Genomic DNA, 21,529 nt, shown 5'->3' with positions numbered 1-21,529 from the left:
ATGATGTATTTGGGCCATGCTGTGGTCGCGACAGCAGCATATGCGTAGAATAGATGCAGAATGCAGTAATCGATACTAAAACGTATATTTTAGCTGCCTGCACAGTAGCAACAATTATTCAGCGCTCAAAATTTAAGAATGGTATTGCTTTGGTTCAAAAAGAAGTAAAAGGAGATAATAAAAAGAAAAAGACAAATGAAAGCCACAGATGATTTGGCAAGTCGAAGTACCCAATATCCGCGTGTGTTGGGGGCGTTGCGTTGGCTAGAATTTCAATGAGCAACGTAGGTCGAAATGGGCTATTGATGTCCTTGTAATTTTCGCATTCGCAGAACTTTGATCATGATGCTAACTGTTACAATAAAGAGCAAAAAATTCTGTGGTTTTAAAAGTTATGAACTGATATATGTTTTCCTAATTAGCATTTATGGACCTGAAGAAACAGAGCTTTTTCCTTGCATTAGTTTTTTGCTGCTTTACTATCTTAAGGACAAAGTTTGTAAAAAATATATATCCATAAAGTTTCAGAATTGAAATTCAGATGCTCTATAGACTCCACGGCCGCCACGAGATGCCGCAAAGAGCCTGATCATCATCGAGATGGCCTTTAAGCTTGGTGCTCGGGTGGGGCTCTTTGTGTTACATTACTCCAGATGCACGGGTGTTGCCATGAGATCCAGCCCAAGTTCACAATATCTGCTCCAAAATGTCCTTTAGAGCGTTAAACACATATTGTAGACGAAATGCAGCATGATTCAAGCACCCACCAATCCTTTTCTTCGGGAGTGCATGACAGTACGAAAAAAATTCTGTGGAGGGGGTGCTGAAGCCCCATAAGCCGACCCCCTGGCTATGCCTCTGATACACGCCTCGACCTCTTTAGAGAAGAATGTCAAAAATTTGGTACCGTCAGCACATGTCTCACATTGCCCAGAGACCCAACCCACTGGCACCTGGTACACCTTCCTTTCTGTATGGGATGTTCCTGTGACCCACAGTTAAAAAGCAAACACACACAGGAATATACTGGGGGTTCAAAAGTGGGCTTTACATATTTAGAAAGAATATCAAGAGCAGTGAACAAGTCATAAGTGTAAATGGGTTATGCGGCCAGGTGGACACTCAGAAAAATGACACCATTAGCTGTGTAATCGACAAATATTCGTGAACTTTTATTTACTGCAGTTTGTGTGCATATTTAACTAAAAAATTAGAAGCAGTGGGATTCAGACTATTCCATTAGGTACAGTTTTAGTAACATGCCTGAGTCGAGGGATATGCACGAATAAAATTGTAACCTAAACACTGCTACCGTATCAGTGCAGCATAAGCAAAAGTGTGAGGACCGAAGGCGATGCGATGGAAGAGTTTCTTTGATGTTTCATTGTGATGTACTGTCCACACTCGCTATGCAGTGAATTGGTTTGGAGATATGCAGTAAACTTTCACGTTTGAGCAGTAATAAAATGATTCACTTTGTACATTCGTGGAAGAATTGTGCAATGTTTACGCTATGCTGTGTAAATTGTTCAACCCGGCGAAAGCTGCATGTGATGTGGTTGTATAAATGCAACACCTTTCCCAGACGTGGAAGCATAACTAGCACTGCATTGCGGTAAGCTTTTGCTGATTTTAAGGGTTTTGGATGTATAATGTAAACATGACAGCCAGTTAACCGTTTAAAAAATATGTTCGATTTGGGTCCGAAATGTATATACTCTATGCTTGGAGCTGTTTATTGCCATAGCGAGTAAGCGAAAATAATGATGGCATCATGAATAAGTTTGAGGCTCACAAAACTGAAAAAAATGTCAATTTTTTTTGTTGAGGACTGCTCCGTTTGCTCTAAGTGACGTTGGAAGAATCCACCATGTGAGGTTTAAAAATAGCCTTGCGGCATAATTCAGCTTTTATCACAAACAACTTTTAAGAACCAGAAGTACCGTGTGCAGCAGCAGCTAATTAATTGTGATCTCAATTTGAGTGATTTGCTGCTGAATGAAGACTTGCAGCTCAAGGTGGCTTACTTTGGTTTCGCAGCTCGGGTGAACAGCGGTGGCGATCGAAGAAAGACCCTGTGTGAAACGCCCAACTACATCGCCCCCGATGTGTTGGCCAAAAAGAGGCACAGCTTCGAGGTCGACGTGTGGTCTATCGGCTGTATTCTGTGAGTGTTACAGGCCATCAGATGTCCGCAAACATTTGGTTCTTAAGGAAGTTTACTCGGGAGTGGGGACATTTCATGCGGCCACTTGCCGGTAACACTAGCAGAAAGCAACATGACTGAAGCATTAGTATCAGTGTCTTAGTATAGCGGCAGTGTTGAAGGCCCATCGCAGTCACCCCTAGGCTGTCACGTTTCAGTTCCTCTCTAGTTATGTGTGCATAGGGCCGTGGAGCACACATTTCAAGGAATGCACATTGGTAAAAAAATTGGCCGTGGCTTAGCTTGGCTAACCCTGGAATTCAGTGAAAAGCAAGCATGCTTGCTAAGTGACTGTGGCTCGTCCCAGGCAGGTGTGCTGCACTGACGCGACAGCCGTTCTATACACAACCACACAACCACTTGGCCATGATGTGGTATCACATGGTCTTAGGACACCCCCATCAGATGTCATCACTTGGCTTCACATGACCCCATCGGATGTTCTTAAGGTCAGTGGTCAAAAGTCAACTAATGGTCGTTGGTCAAGGTCAGGGGTCGAGGGTTCGATACCATCAATAACACATATGATCATACACAGCTAATGAGGTTGGGCTCAAGGTCGTTCAAGGTCATTCTCCAGCCCACGCGATGACTGCTCTAACGTAGTGAAGCTTTTCGCTTAAAAAAATGATGGCCGATTTGCGTAGTTGCACCAGTGTGAATTAGTTGCACTAGCAGGTCACTTTTTCCTTTGGTTCTGGTGTTCAGATCCAGAGTTCATGAAGAGCAGTTGTTCAGATAGTGGTAATGCATTAATGTCAACATATGCGTAATTGGTCATTATCTGCATTCATAGATCCCTGGGGCTCTTTCCATCACTCCTGGTGCAGTAGTGGAGCACTCAAGTGATGCACCACTGCCCTTCTATGGCAGCGGCTGCCATCGGTGGGACTTGGGTTCCTACGGTTGGGCTGCAATCCATTTTGCTCTTTCCGATCAGCCCCTCACGATTAATCAATCTGCTGCCTGGCATTGTGGGCACGCTCTTTGCCTGCCCACCAATAAGCGGGCAGGTGAGCAGCCTGCCATGAAACCGGCTTCAGACACACGCACACTGACTAAATGCAGTGAATGGCCACTATAAGTGCTAGCACACTCAAACACTGGTGTTCGAAGCAGAACCTCATTTGGCATAATTTAGCCTCCACAAAAGAGCTTTTCATACCTTGCAGGGCAGCTTAGAGCAGCTTAGAATAGGGGGCCCCAATTCATGAGGCCCCATACTCTAAAATTTCCTTTGACCTTGTCAGTGTTCACATGCACCGTGCCAGGCAGATCCGGCTGAGTCAACCTGTAGCCCTTGCAGCCGGGCTGGCTCAGCCCGAACCGACGGTCGCTTAGCCAGACAGCCTAATGTAACATGAGCCCGACAGGCGGTTTTCAAGCTGACATGTCTGCTCGACCCGATTTTTTCGGGCTCATGTAAGTGCCCAACACATCTCTCACAGTGTACTCTCTCCCCCACCCTGTACCGCATATGTAGGCGGCATATTGTTGCATATCATCATGAATGCCATTAGTGGGCTGGATGAACACTCTTTATCAACCGCTAGATCTTTATATTTATCGCCAGTGGGGAGAAAGTGGCACCTGGTGGTGTTTAATTGTTCCACTTTGTGCAAACAGGCAATGACTTTTAATATCATGTGATCATTCCACTGTACACATTGATGACATTTTTCTTCTTACTAGTTGGCTTCATATTGTCCGATAAGGTTTTTGGGGCTTTTCTTTTGCCATTGCATATTGAAATTATTCTTGACCATACCTTAGTATCTCTGTCAAACTTGCGTAGAAGTAAATTTCTGAAGTGCTGAGCGTAACTGGATTCTGTGTGGTTGTAGATTATGTTAGCAGCAAAACATGATGTGGTTTGAGAGTCTGTCCTTCACAATGGATGCTTTACTTTCAAGCTTCATGCATTTGCACCTTTGAATTTCGCCTCTTTCTCAAAAGAAAAAAAATGTTCCAACTGCCCTTGAACGAGGCTTCTCTGCAAAATCTGCAAATAGCACTCAATGAGCATGCAACTTCGGTGCACAAAGTGGTGGAGACGAAACTTTTTTCGTTGGCATGTTCTTGGTTTCAAACATTGCATATTGCCCCAAAAAATGATATGAGCACCACCATTCATATATATGAGTGATAATTTATAATCAAATTATTTTAACTGAGCAGTACCGGTTTTGGAATCTGAGTGCTGGGGTGCGTTATGGTGCAACTCCCAAGGAGGAGCAGCAAACCTGGTCACGTGGGCTCCAGAAATAGTGTGACAAAAACGCTGCTGCATCATCTGCTCCCCTACACATTCTGTGCATTCCAGGGCCTTTTGAAATAGCGGCCAGGACAGGGATATGCGCTGGTCCTGGAGCAACACGACGCCGAAAATGGCAGAAACGACGAGTCTAGCGATGATGTCACTGGTGTGCTGCGGTGGAGCTCTTTGCTGGAGTATGCTCTCGTGAGCCTTTTGTCATCCATTCTGTGATTCACTTAAATTGTGACTTCATGTTCGAGCTCTGGTATGTGTGACTCGCTTGCTTGAATCGGACAATAGATGCCCCTTAGGTAGGACATTGCCAGCGTTGCAGCAGTGGCTCTATGCCTCCTGCTGGCGTAAAAAAACCAGTATTACTCCAAAAATAGGCATATACTAACACGTTATGCCCCAAGAAATAAATACCAGAATGATTGCCCAAAATGAACGTTCAGATTCTATGCACTGAATGGATATGCGGGGCCCTGGTGCTTTTTTTGAAGCTTTCGACATGCTCCTCGTTTGTTCCATTATGCATCCGTATAGAGCCTAACTGCCGGTTTCATTAAGCACTCGCTTACTAGTTTCAATCATCCACAGTGCAGTTCAGTTTGCAAATGAATGGAAATAAAACACGAAACATCTCACTAAATGAGGCAAGGGCTACTACCTGAGCTTTGCTAAAACTCCGAGCTAGAAAATCCAACACCACTAGATTTGCAACTACAACAAAAGAAGACACACAGGATTAAAAAAAAAGCTTCTCTCCCCCTCTCACCTCCTTCTCAAGAGCAGGACTTTGTAATCCCTGTGTAGTGCATGGCTTATTTCTTTCACAGTCTGAAAAAATAAGCCGAAGCGTATGAGATCCTAGCAGCAACAAAATAAATGTCGGAGGTAGCAGTCAGCCATGCTGCACAGCAAATCATTCTCCAAAGTTTTGCACTGCGTGATTAAAGCACGTGATTAGAATGCGTGATTAAAACGTGGTCCTTGAAAGTTATGGCGACACTGCAGCATTGCGTGACTTGAGCCTTATGTGCCTGGATAGCCTGAATGGAGATCTAAAGGAGGTATAAAAACCTACTGCCGTTAGCAGTGCTGTTCATGCTATTAGAGGGGAATGAGCACAATTTGTTAGCGGATATATATCTGAAGATGGTGGAACAGAAAGTATTATTTTCTTTACACACGCAAAAACACTCGTGGAATGTTCATGATTTTTATGTATTCACTATAGGGTAGACGTCAGTAGGAAGCTGACTAACAGACACAAACATCTGGCAGCACATGGCTATATAAGCATCGCCAACAACATTGAAAAGACAACAAAATAGAATATGACATATTTGTCAGCAAGCAGTATGTGAACGAAGCGCTCTCCCATTATGTCGGATATCCTGCTTTGAATGAGGGAAGCTGATATCTAAAGGGTGATGATAAACAGAAAGAAAGCAGCATTCTGGGAGCAAGGCACTCATCTTTCACCAAATTTCACTTAAAAATGCTCTGAGCGGCACTGCTTATAATTTTCCACGCAGTTAAAATTGGAAAAGGGTGAACAACTGCACGTGTAAAGCTGAGGGTTACTATTTTGAAGGTAATATGTTCTAGAGAAAAGTCGGGTGTCATGTCATTACACTGTAGTACACTGCGCTGCGAGATACTAACTGCTGCTTGATGAGCCTGGAAACACATCCCGAACAGCTAAAAAGGTAACTTAAATTTAGAAGCCTCCCGGATTGCACGTGGAGTCTGTTTCGCAAGCAGGGCTTCGTTACCGTTATTAGCGAAGGAAATGCGCTTTTTAGCGTTGTCTCCTCCTTATAGAATTAGTCGAGGGATCAAATACATTGATATTATCTGCACTGGCATTGCCAATGCTGTTGTGTATTAGACAATGCACTGTCAAGACAAGTAAAAATATGTATTTTTTCATAAAAAAATATATTCTTATATTCTAAAATTGTGGCAGAAGTAACTGATATCGAAGCTTCTAAGTTTACTGTCTATTCAGCAAGTAAAGAAAACAGTAAGTTCAGAAATATATCAGTTCGAAACCAGCAAGGCAGTGTATGCCGCTGATTTGAAAAATGAAGACCATGAAATGAACAAGTTCAGGAAATATATTTTAGCAAATATTTCAGCGAATAATTGTCCTTCAAGAACCTTGTTTATAATTTGGACATAGCAACGGCCAGGGAAAAATTCTCAATTATGTTCTGTGATGTTTTGCTTCGTTCCAATGTGTTGTGCAGGCGCAGCTGCCAGCGGTTCAATATTGTGAGTAATTGCACCGAATTTATAGTCGCCACAGAGAGCCCACATTAAAAGTAGGATTTCTGCAAAGTATATATTAGCAATGTGAACATACGGTGCAATATCACAATTGCGAAGATACAGCTTTATAAAGGCCAAAAAAAGCCACTGGAAACAAAGTTCACTGCTGGTATATATGAAACCTCGCAAAAATATATTTAAATATATCTATAAGCCTCCAATAAATCTACATATCTCGCAATGAGAGATAGTAAACTTTACTATGTATAGAAAAATAGACGATCCCGGTAAGAACAAAATTATGATATATTTGGGCCATGCTGCGGTCGCGACAGCAGTATATGCGTAGAATAGATACAGAATGCAGTAATCGATACTAAAATGTATATTTTAGCTGCCTGCACAGTAGCAACAATTATTCAGCACTCAAAATTTAAGAATGGTATTGCTTTGATTCAAAAATAAATTAAATGGAGATAATAAAAAGAAAAAGACAAATGAAAGCCACAGATGATTTGGCAAGTCGAAGTACCCAATATCCGTGTGTGTTGGGAACGTTGCATTGGCTAGAATTTCAATGAGCAACGTAGGTCAAAATGGGCTATTGATGTCCTCGTAATTTTTGTATTCGCATAACTTTGATCATGATGCTAACTGTTACAATAAAGAGCAAAAAGTTCTGTGTTTTTAGATGTAATGAACAGATATATGTTTTCCTAATTAGCATTTATGGACCTGAAGAAACAGAGCTTTTTCCTTGCATTAGTTTTTTGCTGCTTTACTATCTTAAGGACAATGTTTGTAAAAAATATATATCCATAAAGTTTCAGAATTGAAATTCAGATGCTCTGTAGACTCCACGGCCGCCCCGAGATGCCGCGAAGGGCCTGCTCATCATCGAGATGGCCTTTAAGCTTGGAGCTGGGATGGGGCTATTTGTGTTTCATTACTCCTGATGCACGGGTGTTGCCATGAGATCCAGCCCACGTTCACAATGTCTGCTCCAAAATGTCCTTTCGTACGTTAAACACATATTGTAGACGAAATGCAACATGATTCCGGCACCCCCGATCCTTTTCTTCAGGAGTGCATGACAGTACGAAAAAAATTCTGTGGAAGGGGTGCTGAAGCCCCATAAGCCAACCCCCTGGCTATGCCTCTGATACACGCCTCGACCTCTTTGGAGAAGAATGTCAAAAATTTGGTACCCTCAGCACATGTCTCACATTGCCCAGTGACCTAACCCACTGGCACCTGGAACACCTTCCTTTCTGTATGGGATGTTCCTGTGACCCACAGTTGCAAAAAGCAAACACACACAGGAATATACTGGGTGTTCAAAAGTGGGCTTTACATATTTAAAAAGAATATCAAGAGCAGTGAACAAGTCATAACTGTAAATGGGTTATGCGGCCAGGTGGACACACAGGAAAATGACAACATTAACTGTGTAATCGACAAATATTCGTGAACTTTTATTTACTGTACTTTGTGTGCATATTTAACTACAAAGTTGGAAGCAGTGCGATTCAGACTATTTCATTAAGCACAGTTTTAGTATCATGCCTGTGTCCAGGGATATGCACGAATAAAATTGTAACCTAAACACTACTACCGTACCAGTGCAGCATACGCAAAAGTGTGAGGACCGAAGGCGATGCGATGGAAGAGTTTCTTTGATGTTTGATTGTGATGTACTGTCCACACTCGCTATGCAGTGAATTGGTTTGGAGATATGCAGTAAACTTTCACGTTTGCGCAGTAATAAAATGATTCACTTTGTACATTCATGGAAGAATTGTGCAATGTTTACGCTATGCTGTGTAAATTGTTCAACCCGGCGAAAGCTGCATGTGATGTGGTTGTATAAATGCAACACATTTCCCAGACGTGGAAGCATAACTAGCACTGCATTGCGGTAAGCTTTTGCTGATTTTAAGGGTTTTGGATGTATAATGTAAACATGATAGCCAGATAACCGTTTGAAAAATATGTCCGATTTGGGTCCGAAATGTATATACTCTATGCTTGGAGCTGTTATATGCCATAGCGCGTAAGCGAAAATAATGACGGCGTGAATCAGTTCGAGGCTTACAAAACTGAAAAAAATGTCATTTTTTTGTTGGAGACTGCTCCGTTAGCCATAAGTGACGGAACAATCCAGCATGTGATGTTTAAAAATAGCCTTGCGGCATAATTCAGCTTTTATCACAAACAACTTTTAAAAACCAGAAGTACCGTGTGCAGCAGCAGCTAATTAATTGTGATCTCAATTTGAGTGATTTGCTGCTGAATGAAGACTTGCAGCTCAAGGTGGCTTACTTTGGTTTCGCAGCTCGGGAGAACAGCGGTAGCTATTGAAGGAAACCCAGTGTGAAACGCCCATCTACATTGCCCCCGAGGTATTGGCAAAAAAGAGGCACAGCTTCGAGGTCGACGTGTGGTCTAAGGGCTGTGTTCTGTGAGTGTTACAGGACATCAGAGGTCCGCAAACATTTGGTTCTTATAGAAGTTGACTCGGGAGTGGAGACATTCTTGCGGCCGCTTGCCGGTAACACTAGCACAAAGCAGCATGACTGAAGCATTGGTATCAGTGTCTTAGTATAGCGGTAGTGTTCTAGACCCACCGCAATCACTCCATGGCTGTCACGTTTCAGTTCCTCTGTAGTTATATCCATATTGGGCCGTTGAACACACATTTCAAGGGATGCACAGTGGTAAAAAATTGGCCGTGGTTTAACTTGGCTAACCCATGAATTCAGTGAAAAGCAAGCATGGTTGCTAAGTGACTGTTGCTCGTCCCAGGCAGGTCTGCTGCACTGATGCTACAGCCGTTCTTTAGATACCCACACGACCACTTCGCCATGACATGGTACCACATGGTCTTAGGACACCCCATCAGATGTCATCAAGTGGCTTCACATGACCCCATCGGATGTTCTTAAGGTTGTAGGGTTTGATTTGGGGAGATAAGTACGTTCTCCCCACTCAATCGCGGCTGACACAGTTCTAAGCCGTCCAGACCCCACCCCGTGATCGTGTACGCTTCCGAGCACTCGCCGACCACGGCGGGCCTTGCTCTGAGGGAACAAAGGAACGACGCACTGGCAGACATAAACAGGCATTTATTGCTACAGCAACAATAACGCCAGCTAGCAACAAGCTACGCTAATGAATCAAGTTCGTCCGACTCACCAGCGAGGTTTCCGAGCGAATGTTCGCCCGCGCTAGGGCAAGGGATATATACTCCGAAGGCCGGACGGGACGAGTACGGGAGCCTGTCTCCCCGTCGCTTCCTCGCCCCTCCGACGAAGAGCGGAAACGCGAGCGACACGACCGCTCGCGCCGACGATCCCAGCCGAAGAACCATCTCCCGCGCGTGGGCTTCAGCAGTTTCCCGCGCAGGACGCTGGCGCCCTCTCTTGCCAGTTAATGTACCTGACAAGGGAATGCGCTCATCCTCGGGGTGAGACTGCTGCTGCACGGTGCCTCGCAAGAAAGCAAACACAGGGGGCTGCAGGGCAGGTCCCCACAAGGTCAGTAGTCAAAAGTGAACTAATGGTCGTGGGTCAAGGTCAGGGGACAAGGGTTCGACACCATCAATAACACATATGATCATACACTGCTAATGTGGTTGGGCTCAAGGTCGTTCGAGGTGATTCTTCAACCTACGCGATGACTGCTCTATCTAACGTAGTGAAGCTTTTCGCTTAAAAAAATGATGGCCAATTTGCGTAGTTGGGCCAATGTGACTTAGTTCCACTAGCAGGTCACTCTTTCATTTGGTTCCTGTGTTCAGATCCAGAGTTCGTGAATAGCAGTTGTTCAGATAGTGGTAATGCGTTAATGTCCATATATGCGGAATTGGTCATTATCTACATTCATAGATTTCTGGGACTCTATCACACCTGGTGCAGTAGTGGAGCACTCAAGCGATGCACCACTGCCCTTCTATGGCAGGGGCTGCCATCAGTGGGACTTTGATTCCTACGGTAGGGTTGCAATTCAGTTTGCTCTTTCCGATCAGCCCCTCACGATTAATCAATTTGCTGTCTGGCAATATGGGCACGCTGCTTGCCTGCCCACCACTAAGTGGGCAGGTGAGCAGCCTGCCACGAAACCGGCTTCACATGCACACACGCACGCGCACGCACGCACACGCGCACACACACACACACACGCGAGTGCGTGCCACTAAATGTGGTGAATGGCTATAAGTGCTAGCGCACTAAAACACACACGTTCGAAGCAGAACCTCATTTGGCATAATTTAGCCTCCACAAAAGAGCTTTTCATTACTTGCAGGGCAGCTTAGAGCAGCTTGGAATAAGGGGCCCCAAGTCATGAGGGCCCATACTGTAATATTTCGTTTTACCTTGTCAGCGTTCACATGCACCGTGCCAGGCAGATCCGTCTGAGTCAACCTCTAACCCTTGCAGCCGGGCTGGCTCATCCCAACCCGATGGTTGCTTAGCCAGACAACCTAATGTAACATGAGCCCGACAGGCGGTTTTCACGCTGACATGTCTACTCGACCCGATTTTTTCGGGCTCATGTAAATGCCCAGTACGTCTCACAGTGTACTCTCTCCCCACCCTGTACTGCATATCTAGGCGGCATATTGTTGCATATCATCATGAATTCGATTAGTCAGCTTGATGAGCACTCTTTATCAACCGCTACGTCTTTATATTTATCGCCAGTTTGGAGAAAGTGGCACCTGGTAGTTTTTAATTGTTCCACTTTGTGCAAACATGCAATGACTTTTAATATCATGTGATCAATCCACTATACACATTGATGACACTTTTCTCCTTACTAGTTGGCTGCATCTTGTCCGATAAGGTTTTTGGGGCTTTTCTTTTGCCATTGCATATTGAAATTATTCTTGACCATACCTTAGTATCTCAGTCAATATTGCGTAGAAGTGAATTTCTCAAGTGCTGAGCATAACTGGATTCTGTGTGGTTGTAGATTATGTTAGCAGCAAAATTTGCTCTGGTTTGAGAGTCTGTCCTTCACAGCTGGATGCTTTACTTACAAGCTTCGTGCATTTGCACCTTTGAATATCGTCAATTTCTCACAACAAGAAAAAAAATACTCCGACTGCCCTTGAACAAGGCTTCTCTGCAAAATCTGCAAATAGCACTCAATGAGCATGCAACTTCAGTGCACAAAGTGGTGGAGACGAAACTTTTTTCGTTGGCATGTTCTTAGTTTCAAACATTGCATATTGCCCCAACAAACGATACGTGCACCACGATTCATATATATGCGTGACAATTTATAATCGAATTATTTTAACTGAGCAATATCGGTTTTGGTTTCTGAGCACTGGGGTGCGTTATGGCACAACTTCCAAGGAGGAGCAGCAAACCTGGTCACATGGGCCCCAGAATTAGTGTGACGAAAGACTGCTGCAACATCTGCTGCAATACACATTCTGTGCATTCCAGGGCCTTTTGAAATGCCGGCCAGTACTGGGATATGCCCTGGACCAGCAGCTACACGACACCGAAAATGTCGGAAACGACGAGTACAGCGACGATTTCACTGGTGTGCTGCGGTGGAGCTCTGCGCTGTAGTACGCTCACGTGAGCCTTTTGTTGTCTATTCTATGATTCACTTAAATTGTGACTTTATGTTGGAGATCTTGTATGTGTGACTTGCTTACTTGAATCGGACAATAGATGCCCCTTAGGTAGGACATTGCCAGCGTTGCAGCAGTGGCTCTATGCCTCTTGCTAACGTAAAAATACCAGTCTTGCTCCAAAATTAGGCATATATAACACGTTATGCCCCAAGTTTAATTTACAAGACTGATTGCCCAAATTGAAAGTTCTGATTCTATGCGCTGAATGGATATGCGGGGTCCTGGTGCTTTTTTCGAAGCTTTCGATGTGCTCTGCGTTTGTTCCATCATGCATCTGCATAGAGCCTAACAGCCGGTTTCATTAAGCACTCGCTTGCTAGTTTCAATCAGCCGCAGTGCAGTTCGGTTTGCATATGAATGGAAATAAAGCTCGAAACATCTCACTAAATGAGGCATAGGCTACTACCTGAGCTTTGTTAAAAACTCCGAGCAAGAAAATGCAACACCACTGGATTTGCAACTACAACAAAAGAAAACACAGGATTAAAAAAAAAGCTTCTCTCCCCCTCTCACCCCCTTATAAAGTGCAGGACTTTGTAATCTCTGTGTAGTGCATGGCTTATTTTTTCACAGTCTGAAAAAATAAGCCGAAGCGTATGAGATCCAAGCAGCAACAAAATAAATGTCGGAGGTAGCAGTCCGCCATGCTGCACAGCAAATGATTCTCAAATTTTTGAACTGCGTGATTAATGCACGTGATTACAATGCGTGATTAAAACGCGGTCCTCGAAAGTTATGGCGGCACTACAGCATCTCGTGACTTGAGCCTTATGCGCCTGGATAGCTTGAATGGAGATCTAAAGGAGGTATAAAAAACCTACTGCCGTTAGCAGTGCTGTTCATGCTATTAGAGGGGAATGAGCCCAATTTGATAGCGGAGATATATCTGAAGATGGTGTAAGAGAAAGTATTATTTTCTTTACACAAGCAAAAACACTCGTGAAATGTTCATGATTTTTATGTATTCACTAAAGGGTAGATGTCAGAAGGAAGCTGACTAAAAGACACAAACATCAGGTAGCACATGGCTATATAAGCATCGCCAACCACATTGAAAAGACAACAAAATAGAACATGACATTTTTGTCAGCAAGCAGTATGTGAACGAAGCTCTCTCTCATTATGTTGGATATTCTGCTTTGAATGAGAAAAGCAGATATCTAAAGTGTGATGATAAACAGAAAGAAAGCAGCATTCTGGAAGCAAGGCACTCATGTTTCACCAAATTTCACTTAAAAAAGCTCTGAGCGGCACTGCTTATAAGTTTCCACGCAGTTAAAATTGGAAAAGGGTGAACAACTGCACGTGTAAAGCTGAGGGGCACTATTTTGAAGGTAACATGTTCGAGAGAAAAGTCGGGTGTCATGTCCTTACACTGTATTACACTGCACTGCGAGATACTAACTGGTGCTTGATGAGCCTGGAAACACATCCCGAACAGCTAAACAGGTAACTTAAATTTAGAAGCCTCCCGGATTGCACGAGGAGGCTGTTTCGCAAGCAGGGCTTCGTTACCGTATTAGCGAAGGAAATGCGCTTTTTAGCGTTGTCTCCTCCTTATAGAATTAGTCGAGGGATCAAATACATTATTATTAACTGCACTGGCATTGCCAATGCTGTTGTGTATTAGACGATGCACTGTCAAGACAGGTAAAAATATGTATTTTTTCATAAAAGAATAATTTTCTAAAATTGTGACAGAAGTAACTGATATCGAAGCTTCTCTCTTTACTGTCTATTCAGCAAGTAAAGAAAACAGTAAGTTCGAAATATATCAGTTCGAAACCAGCAAGGCAGTGTATGCCGCGGATTTGAGATATGAAGACCATGAAGTGAACAAGTTCAGGAAATATATTTTAGCAAATATTTCAGCGAATAATTGTCCTTGAAGAACCTTGTTTACAATTTGGACATATGCAACGGCCAGGGAAAAATTCTTAATGACGTTCACTGACGTTTTGCTTCGTTCCAATGTGTTGTGCAGGCGCAGCTGCCAGCGGTTCAGTATTGTGAGTAATTGCACCGAATTTATATTCGCCACAGAGAGCCCATATTAAAAGTAGGATTTCTGCAAAGTATATATTAGCAATGTGAACATACGGAGAAATATCACAATTGCGAAGATACAGCTTTATAAAGGGCAACAAAAGTCACTGGAAACAAAGTTGACTCCTGGTATATATGAAACCTCGCAAAAGTATATTTAAATATATCTATAAGCCTCCAATAAATCTACATATCTCGCAATGAGAGATAGTAAACTTTACAATGCATAGAAAAATAGACGATCCCGGTAAGAACAAAATTATGATGTATTTGGGCCATGCTGCGGTCGCGACAGCAGCATGTGCGTAGAATAGATGCAGAATGCCGTAATCGATACTAAAATGTATATTTTAGCTGCCTGCACAGTAGCAACAATTATTCAGCACTCAAAATTTAAGAATGGTATTGCTTTGGTTCAAAAAGAAGTAAAAGGAGATAATAAAAAGAAAAAGGCAAATGAAAGTCACAGATGATTTGGCAAGTCGAAGTACCCAATATCCGTGTGTGTTGGGAACGTTGCGTTGGCTAGAATTTCAATGAGCAACGTAGGTCAAAATGGGCTATTGATGTCCTCGTAATTTTCGTATTCGCATAACTTTGATCATGATGCTAACTGTTACAATAAAGAGCAAAAAGTTCTGTGGTTTTAAAAGTAATGAACAGATATATGTTTTCCTAATTAGCGTTTATGGACCTGAAGAAACAGAGCTTTTTTTACTTGCATTGGTTTTTTGCTGCTTTACTATCTTAAGGACAAAGTTTGTAAAAAATATATAACCATAAAGTTCCAGAATTGAAATTCAGATGCTCTGTAGACTCCACGAGCGCCACGAGATGCCGCAAAGAGCCTGCTCATCATCGAGATGGCCTTTAAGCTTGGTGCTCGGATGGGGCTCTTTGTGTTACATTACTCCAGATGCACGGGTGTTGCCATGACATCCAGCCCAAGTTCACAATGTCTGCTCCAAAATGTCCTTTCGAGCGTTAAACACATATTGTAGACGAAATGCAGCATGATTCCCGCACCCCCGATCCTTTTCTTCGGGAGTGCATGACAGTACGAAAAAAATTTGGTGGAGGGGGCGCTGAAGCCCCATAAGCCAACCCCCTGGCTATGCCTCTGATACACGCCTCGACCTCTTTAGAGAAAATTTGGTACCCTCAGCACATGTCTCACATTGCCCAGAGACCCAACCCACTGGCACCTGGTACACCTTCCTTTCTGTATGGGATGTTCCTGTGACCCACACTTGCAAAAAGCAAACACACACAGGAATATACTCGGGATTCAAAAGTGGGCTTTACATATTTAAAAAGAATATCAAGAGCAGTGAAGAAGTCATAACTGTAAATGGGTTATGCGGCCAGGTGGACACACAGAAAAATGACACCATTAGCTGTGTAATCGACAAATATTCGTGAGCTTTTATTTACTGCAGTTTGTGTGCATATTTAACTAAAAAATTAGAAGCAGTGGGATTCAGACTATTCTATTAAATACAGTTTTAGTAACATGCCTGTGTCCAGGGATATGCACGAATAAAATTGTAACCTAAACACTGCTACCGTATCAGTGCATCATAAGCAAAAGTGTGAGGACCGACGGCGATGCGATTGAAGAGTTTCTTTGATGTTTGATTTTGATGTACTGTCCACAATCGCTATGCAGTGAATTGGTTTGGAGATATGCAGTAAACTTTCACGTTCGTGCAGTAATAAAATGATTCGCATTGTACATTCGTGGAAGAATTGTGCAATGTTTACGCTATGCTGTGTAAATTGTTCAACCCGGCGAAAGCTGCATGTGATGTGGTTGTATAAATGCAACACCTTTCCCAGACGTGGAAGCATAACTAGCACTGCATCGCGGTAAGCTTTGGCTGATTTTAAGGGTTTCGGCTCTATATTGTAAACATGATAGCCAGATAACCGTTTAAAAAATATGTTCGATTTGTGTCCGAAATGTATATACTGTATGCTTGGAGCTGTTAATGCCATAGCGAGTAAGCGAAAATAATGATGGCATGAATAAGTTCGAGGCTTACAAAACTGAAAAAAATGTCGATTTTTTTGTTGGAGACTGCTCCGTTTGCTCTAAGTGACGGAACAATCCACCATGTGAGGTTTAAAAATAGCCTTGCGGCATAATTCATTTTTTATCACAAACAACTTTTAAGAACCAGAAGTACCGTGTGCAGCAGCAGCTAATTAATTGTGATCTCAATTTGAGTGGTTTGCTGCTGAATGAAGACTTGCAGCTCAAGGTGGCTTACTTTGGTTTCGCAGCTCGGGTGAACAGCGGTGGCGATCGAAGGAAGACCCTGTGTGAAACGCCCAACTACATCGCCCCCGAGGTGTTGGCCAAAAAGAGGCACAGCTTCGAGGTCGACGTGCGGTCTATCGGCTGTATTTTGTGAGTGTTACAGGCCATCAGAGGTCCGCAAACATTTGGTTCTTAAGGAAGTTGACTCGGGAGTGGGGAAATTTCATGCGGCCACTTGCCGGTAACACTAGCACAAAGCAACATGACTGAAGTATTGGTATCAGAGTCTTAGTATAGCGGCAGTGTTGTAGGCCCACCGCAGCCGCCCCTAGGCTGTCACGTTTCAGTTCCTCTCTAGTTATGTGTGTATAGGGCCGTGGAGCACACATTTCAAGGGATGCACATTGGTAAAAAAATTGGCCGTGGCTTAGCTTGGCTAACCCTGGAATTCAGTGAAAAGCAAGCATGCTTGCTAAGTGACTGTGACTCGTCCCAGGCAGGTGTGCTGCACTGACGCGACAGCCGTTCTATACACACCCACACAACCACTTGGCCATGATGTGGTATCACATGGTCTTAGGACACCCCATCAGATTTCATCACTTGGCTTCCCATGACCCCATCGGATGTTCTTAAGGTCAGTGGTCGAAAGTCAACTAATGGTCGTTGGTCAAGGTCAGGGGTCGAGGGTTCGACACCATCAATAACACATTGATCATACACAGCTAATGTGGTTGGGCTCAAGGTCGTTCGTCATTCTCCAGCCTACGCGATGACTGCTCTAACGTAGTGAAGCTTTTCGCTTAAAAAAATGATGGCCGATTTGCGTAGTTGCACCAGTGTGAATTAGTTGCACTAGCAGGTCACTTTTTCTTTGGTTCTGGTGTTCAGATCCAGAGTTCATGAAGAGCAGTTGTTCAGATAGTGGTAATGCATTAATGTTCACATATGCGTAATTTGTCATTAACTGCATTCATAGATCCCTGGGGCTCTTTCTATCACTCCTGGTGCAGTAGTGGAGCACTCATGTGATGCACCACTGCCCTTCTATGGCAGGGGCAGCCATCGGTGGGTCTTGGGTTCCTACGGTTGGGTTGCAATCCAGTTTACTCTTTCCGATCTGCCCCTCACGATTAATCAATCTGCTGCCTGGCATTGTGGGCACGCTGTTTGCCTGCCCACCAATAAGTGGGCAGGTGAGCAGCCTGCCATGAAACCGGCTTCAGACACACACACAATGACTAAATGCAGTGAATGGCCACTATAAGTGCTAGCACACTCAAACACTCGTGTTCGAAGCAGAACCTCATTTGGCGTAATTTAGCCTCCACAAAAGAGCTTTTCATACCTTGAAGGGCAGCTTATAGCAGCTTAGTATAGGGGGCCCCAAGTCATGAGGCCCCATACTCTAAAATTTCCTTTGACCTTGTCAGTGTTCACATGCACCGTGCCAGGCAGATCCGGCTGAGTCAACCTGTAGCCATTGCAGCCGGGCTGGCTCAGCCCGAGCCGACGGTCGCTTAGCCAGACAGCCTAATGCAACATGAGCCCGACAGGTGGTTTTCAAGCTGACATGTCTGCTCGACCCGATTTTTTCGGGCTCATGTAAATGCCCAACACTTCTCTCACAGTGTACTCTCTCCCCCACCCTGTACCGCATATCTAGGCGGCATATTGTTGCATATCTTCATGAATGCCATTAGTGAGCTGGATGAACACTCTTTATCAACCGCTAGGTCTTTATATTTATCGCCAGTGGGGAGAAAGGGGCACCTGGTGGTGTTTATTTGTTCCACTTTGTGCAAACAGGCAATGACTTTTAATATCATGTGATCATTCCACTGTACACATCGATGACATTTTCTTCTTACTAGTTGGCTTCATATTGTCCGATAAGGTTTTTGGGGCTTTTCTTTTGCCATTGCATATTGAAATTATTCTTGACCATACCTTAGTATCTCTGTCAAACTTGCGTAGAAGTGAATTTTTGAAGTGCTGAGCGTAACTGGATTCTGTGTGGTTGTAGATTATGTTAGCAGCAAAATTTGATGTGGTTTGAGAGTCTGTCCTTCACAACCGGATACTTTACTTACAAGCTTCATGCATTTGCACCTTTGAATTTCGTCTATTTCTCACAAGAAAAAAAAATGCTCCGACTGCCCTTGAACGAGGCTTCTCTGCAAAATCTGCAAATAGCACTCAATGAGCATGCAACTTCAGTGCACAAAGTGGTGGAGACGAAACTTTTTTCGTTGGCATGTTCTTAGTTTCAAACATTGCATATTGCCCCAATAAATGATATGTGCACCACGATTCATATATATGAGTGATAATTTATAATCAAATTATTTTAACTGAGCAGTATCGGTTTTGGTTTCTGAGTGCTGGGGTGCGTTATGGTGCAACTCCCAAGGAGGAGCAGCAAACCTGGTCACGTGGGCTCCAGAAAAAGTGTGACAAAAGGACCGCTGCATCATCTGCTCCCCTACACATTCTGTGCATTCCAGGGCCTTTTGAAATACCGGCCAGGACAGGGATATGCACTGGTCCTGGAGCTACACGACGCCAAAAATGGCAGAAACGACGAGTCCAGCGACGATGTCACTGGTGTGCTGCGGTGGAGCTCTTCGCTGGAGTATGCTCCCGTGAGCCTTTTGTCATCCATTCTGTGATTCACTTAAATTGTGATTTCATGTTGGAGCTCTGGTATGTGTGACTCGCTAGCTTGAATCGCACAATAGGTGCCCCTTAGGTAGGAGATGGCCAGTGTTGCAGCAGTGGCTCTATGCCTCCTGCTGGCGTAAAAATACCAGTATTACTCCAAAAATAGGCATATATTAACACGTTATGCCACAAGATTAAAATACCAGAATGATTGCCCAAAATGAACGTTCAGATTCTATGCACTGAATGGATATGCGGGGCCCTGGTGCTTTTTTTGAAGCTTTAGATATGCTCCTCGTTTGTTCCATCATGCATCCGTATAGAGCCTGACTGCCGGTTTCATTAAGCACTCGCTTACTAGTTTCAATCAGCCACAGTGCAGTTCAGTTTGCATATGAATGGAAATAAAACTCGAAACATCTCACTAAATGAGGCAAGGGCTACTACCTGAGCTTTGTTAAAACTCCGAGCAAGAAAATCCAACACCACTAGATTTGCAATTACAACAAAAGAAAACACACAGGATTAATAAAAAGCTTCTCTACCCCTCTCACCCCTTCTCAAGAGCAGGACTTTGTAATCTCTGTGTAGTGCATGGCTTATCTCTTTCACAGTCTGAAAAAATAAGCCGAAACGTATGAGATCCAAGCAGCAACAAAATAAATGTCGAGGTAGCAGTCAGCCATGCTGCACAGCAAATCATTCTCCAAAGTTTTGCACTGCGTGATTAAAGCACGTGATTACAATGCGTGATTAAAACGTGGGCCTTGAAAGTTATGGCGGCACTGCAGCATTGCGTGACTTGAGCCTTATGTGCCTGGATAGCCTGAATGGAGATCTAAAGGAGGTATAAAAAACCTACTGCCGTTAGCAGTGCTGTTTATGCTACTAGAGGGGAATGAGCACAATTTGTTAGCGGAGATATATCTGAAGATGGTGGAACAGAAAGTATTCTTTTTACACACGCAAAAACACTCGTGGAATGTTCATGATTTTTATGTATTCACTATAGGGTAGATGTCAGAAGGAAGCTGACTAACAGACACAAACATCAGGTAGCACATGGCTATATAAGCATCGCCAACCGCATTTAAAAGACAACAAAAAGAACATGACACATTTGTCAGCAAGCAGTATGTGAACGAAGCTCTCTCCCATTATGTCGGATATCCTGCTTTGAATGAGAAAAGCAGATATCTAAAGTGTGATGATAAACAGAAAGAAAGCAGCATTCTGGGAGCAAGGCACTCATCTTTCACCAAATTTCACCTAAAGAGCTCTGAGCGGCACTGCTTATAAGTTTCCACGCAGTTAAAATTGGAAAAGGGCGAACAACTGCACGTGTAAATCTGAGGGGCACTATTTTGAAGGTAATATGTTCGAGAGAAAAGTCGGGTGTCATGTCATTACACTGTAGTACACTTCGCTGCGAGATACTAACTGGTGCTTGATGAGCCTGGAAACACATCCCGAACAGCTAAAAAGGTAACTTAAATTTAGAAGCCTCCCGGATTGCACGAGGAGGCTGTTTCGCAAGCAGGGCTTCGTTTTCGTTATTAGCGAAGGAAATGCGCATTTTAACGTGGTCTCCTTCTTAAAGAAATAGTCGAGGGATCAAATACATTAATAATAACTGCACTGGCATTGCCAATGCTGTTGTGTATTAGACGATGCACTGTCAAGACAAGTAAAAATAAGTATTTTTTCATAAAAGAATAATTTTCTAAAATTGTGGCAGAAGTAACTGATATCGAAACATCTATGTTTACTGTCTATTCTGCAAGTAAAGAAAACAGTAAGTTCAGAAATATATCATTTCGAAACCAGCAAGGCAGTGTATGCCGCTGATTTGAAAAATGAAGACCATGAAATGAACAAGTTCAGGAAATATATTTTAGCAAATATTTCAGCGAATAATTGACCTTGAAGAACCTTGTTTACAATTTGGACATATGCAATGGCCAGGGAAAAATTCTCAATGACGTTCACTGACGTTTTGCTTCGTTCCAATGTGTTGTGCAGGCGCAGCTGCCAGCGGTTCAGTATTGTAAGTAATTGCACCGAATTTATAGTCGCCACAGAGAGCGCATATTAAAAGTAGGATTTCTGCAAAGTATATATTAGCAATGTGAACATACGGTGAAATATCACAATTGCGAA

General features: G+C 43.4%; 1 protein-coding gene across 5 annotated transcripts in view; it reads left to right on the top strand.

The window, feature by feature from the left end:
- The window catches only part of LOC144116031 (uncharacterized), a 73,831-nt gene that overhangs the window by 24,939 nt on the left and 27,363 nt on the right, over positions 1-21,529 (top strand). For 4 of the 5 annotated variants that reach the window (XM_077650691.1, XM_077650690.1, XM_077650689.1 and 1 more), the window contains exons 5-7: positions 12,200-12,337; positions 16,729-16,855; positions 19,213-19,350. In XM_077650691.1, coding sequence (XP_077506817.1) covers positions 12,200-12,337; positions 16,729-16,855; positions 19,213-19,222 — 275 coding nt within the window. In that variant the 3' untranslated portion in view covers positions 19,223-19,350. Of the gene's footprint in view, positions 1-2,040; positions 2,168-4,529; positions 4,658-12,199; positions 12,338-16,728; positions 16,856-19,212; positions 19,351-21,529 lie in introns of all 5 variants that reach the window. The other variant, XM_077650693.1, reaches the window with a different exon arrangement.

Source organism: Amblyomma americanum, chromosome 1, assembly GCF_052857255.1.
Source record: "Amblyomma americanum isolate KBUSLIRL-KWMA chromosome 1, ASM5285725v1, whole genome shotgun sequence".
Lineage (NCBI taxonomy): Eukaryota > Metazoa > Arthropoda > Arachnida > Ixodida > Ixodidae > Amblyomma > Amblyomma americanum.
This window is presented reverse-complemented; position numbering and strand designations above follow the sequence as displayed.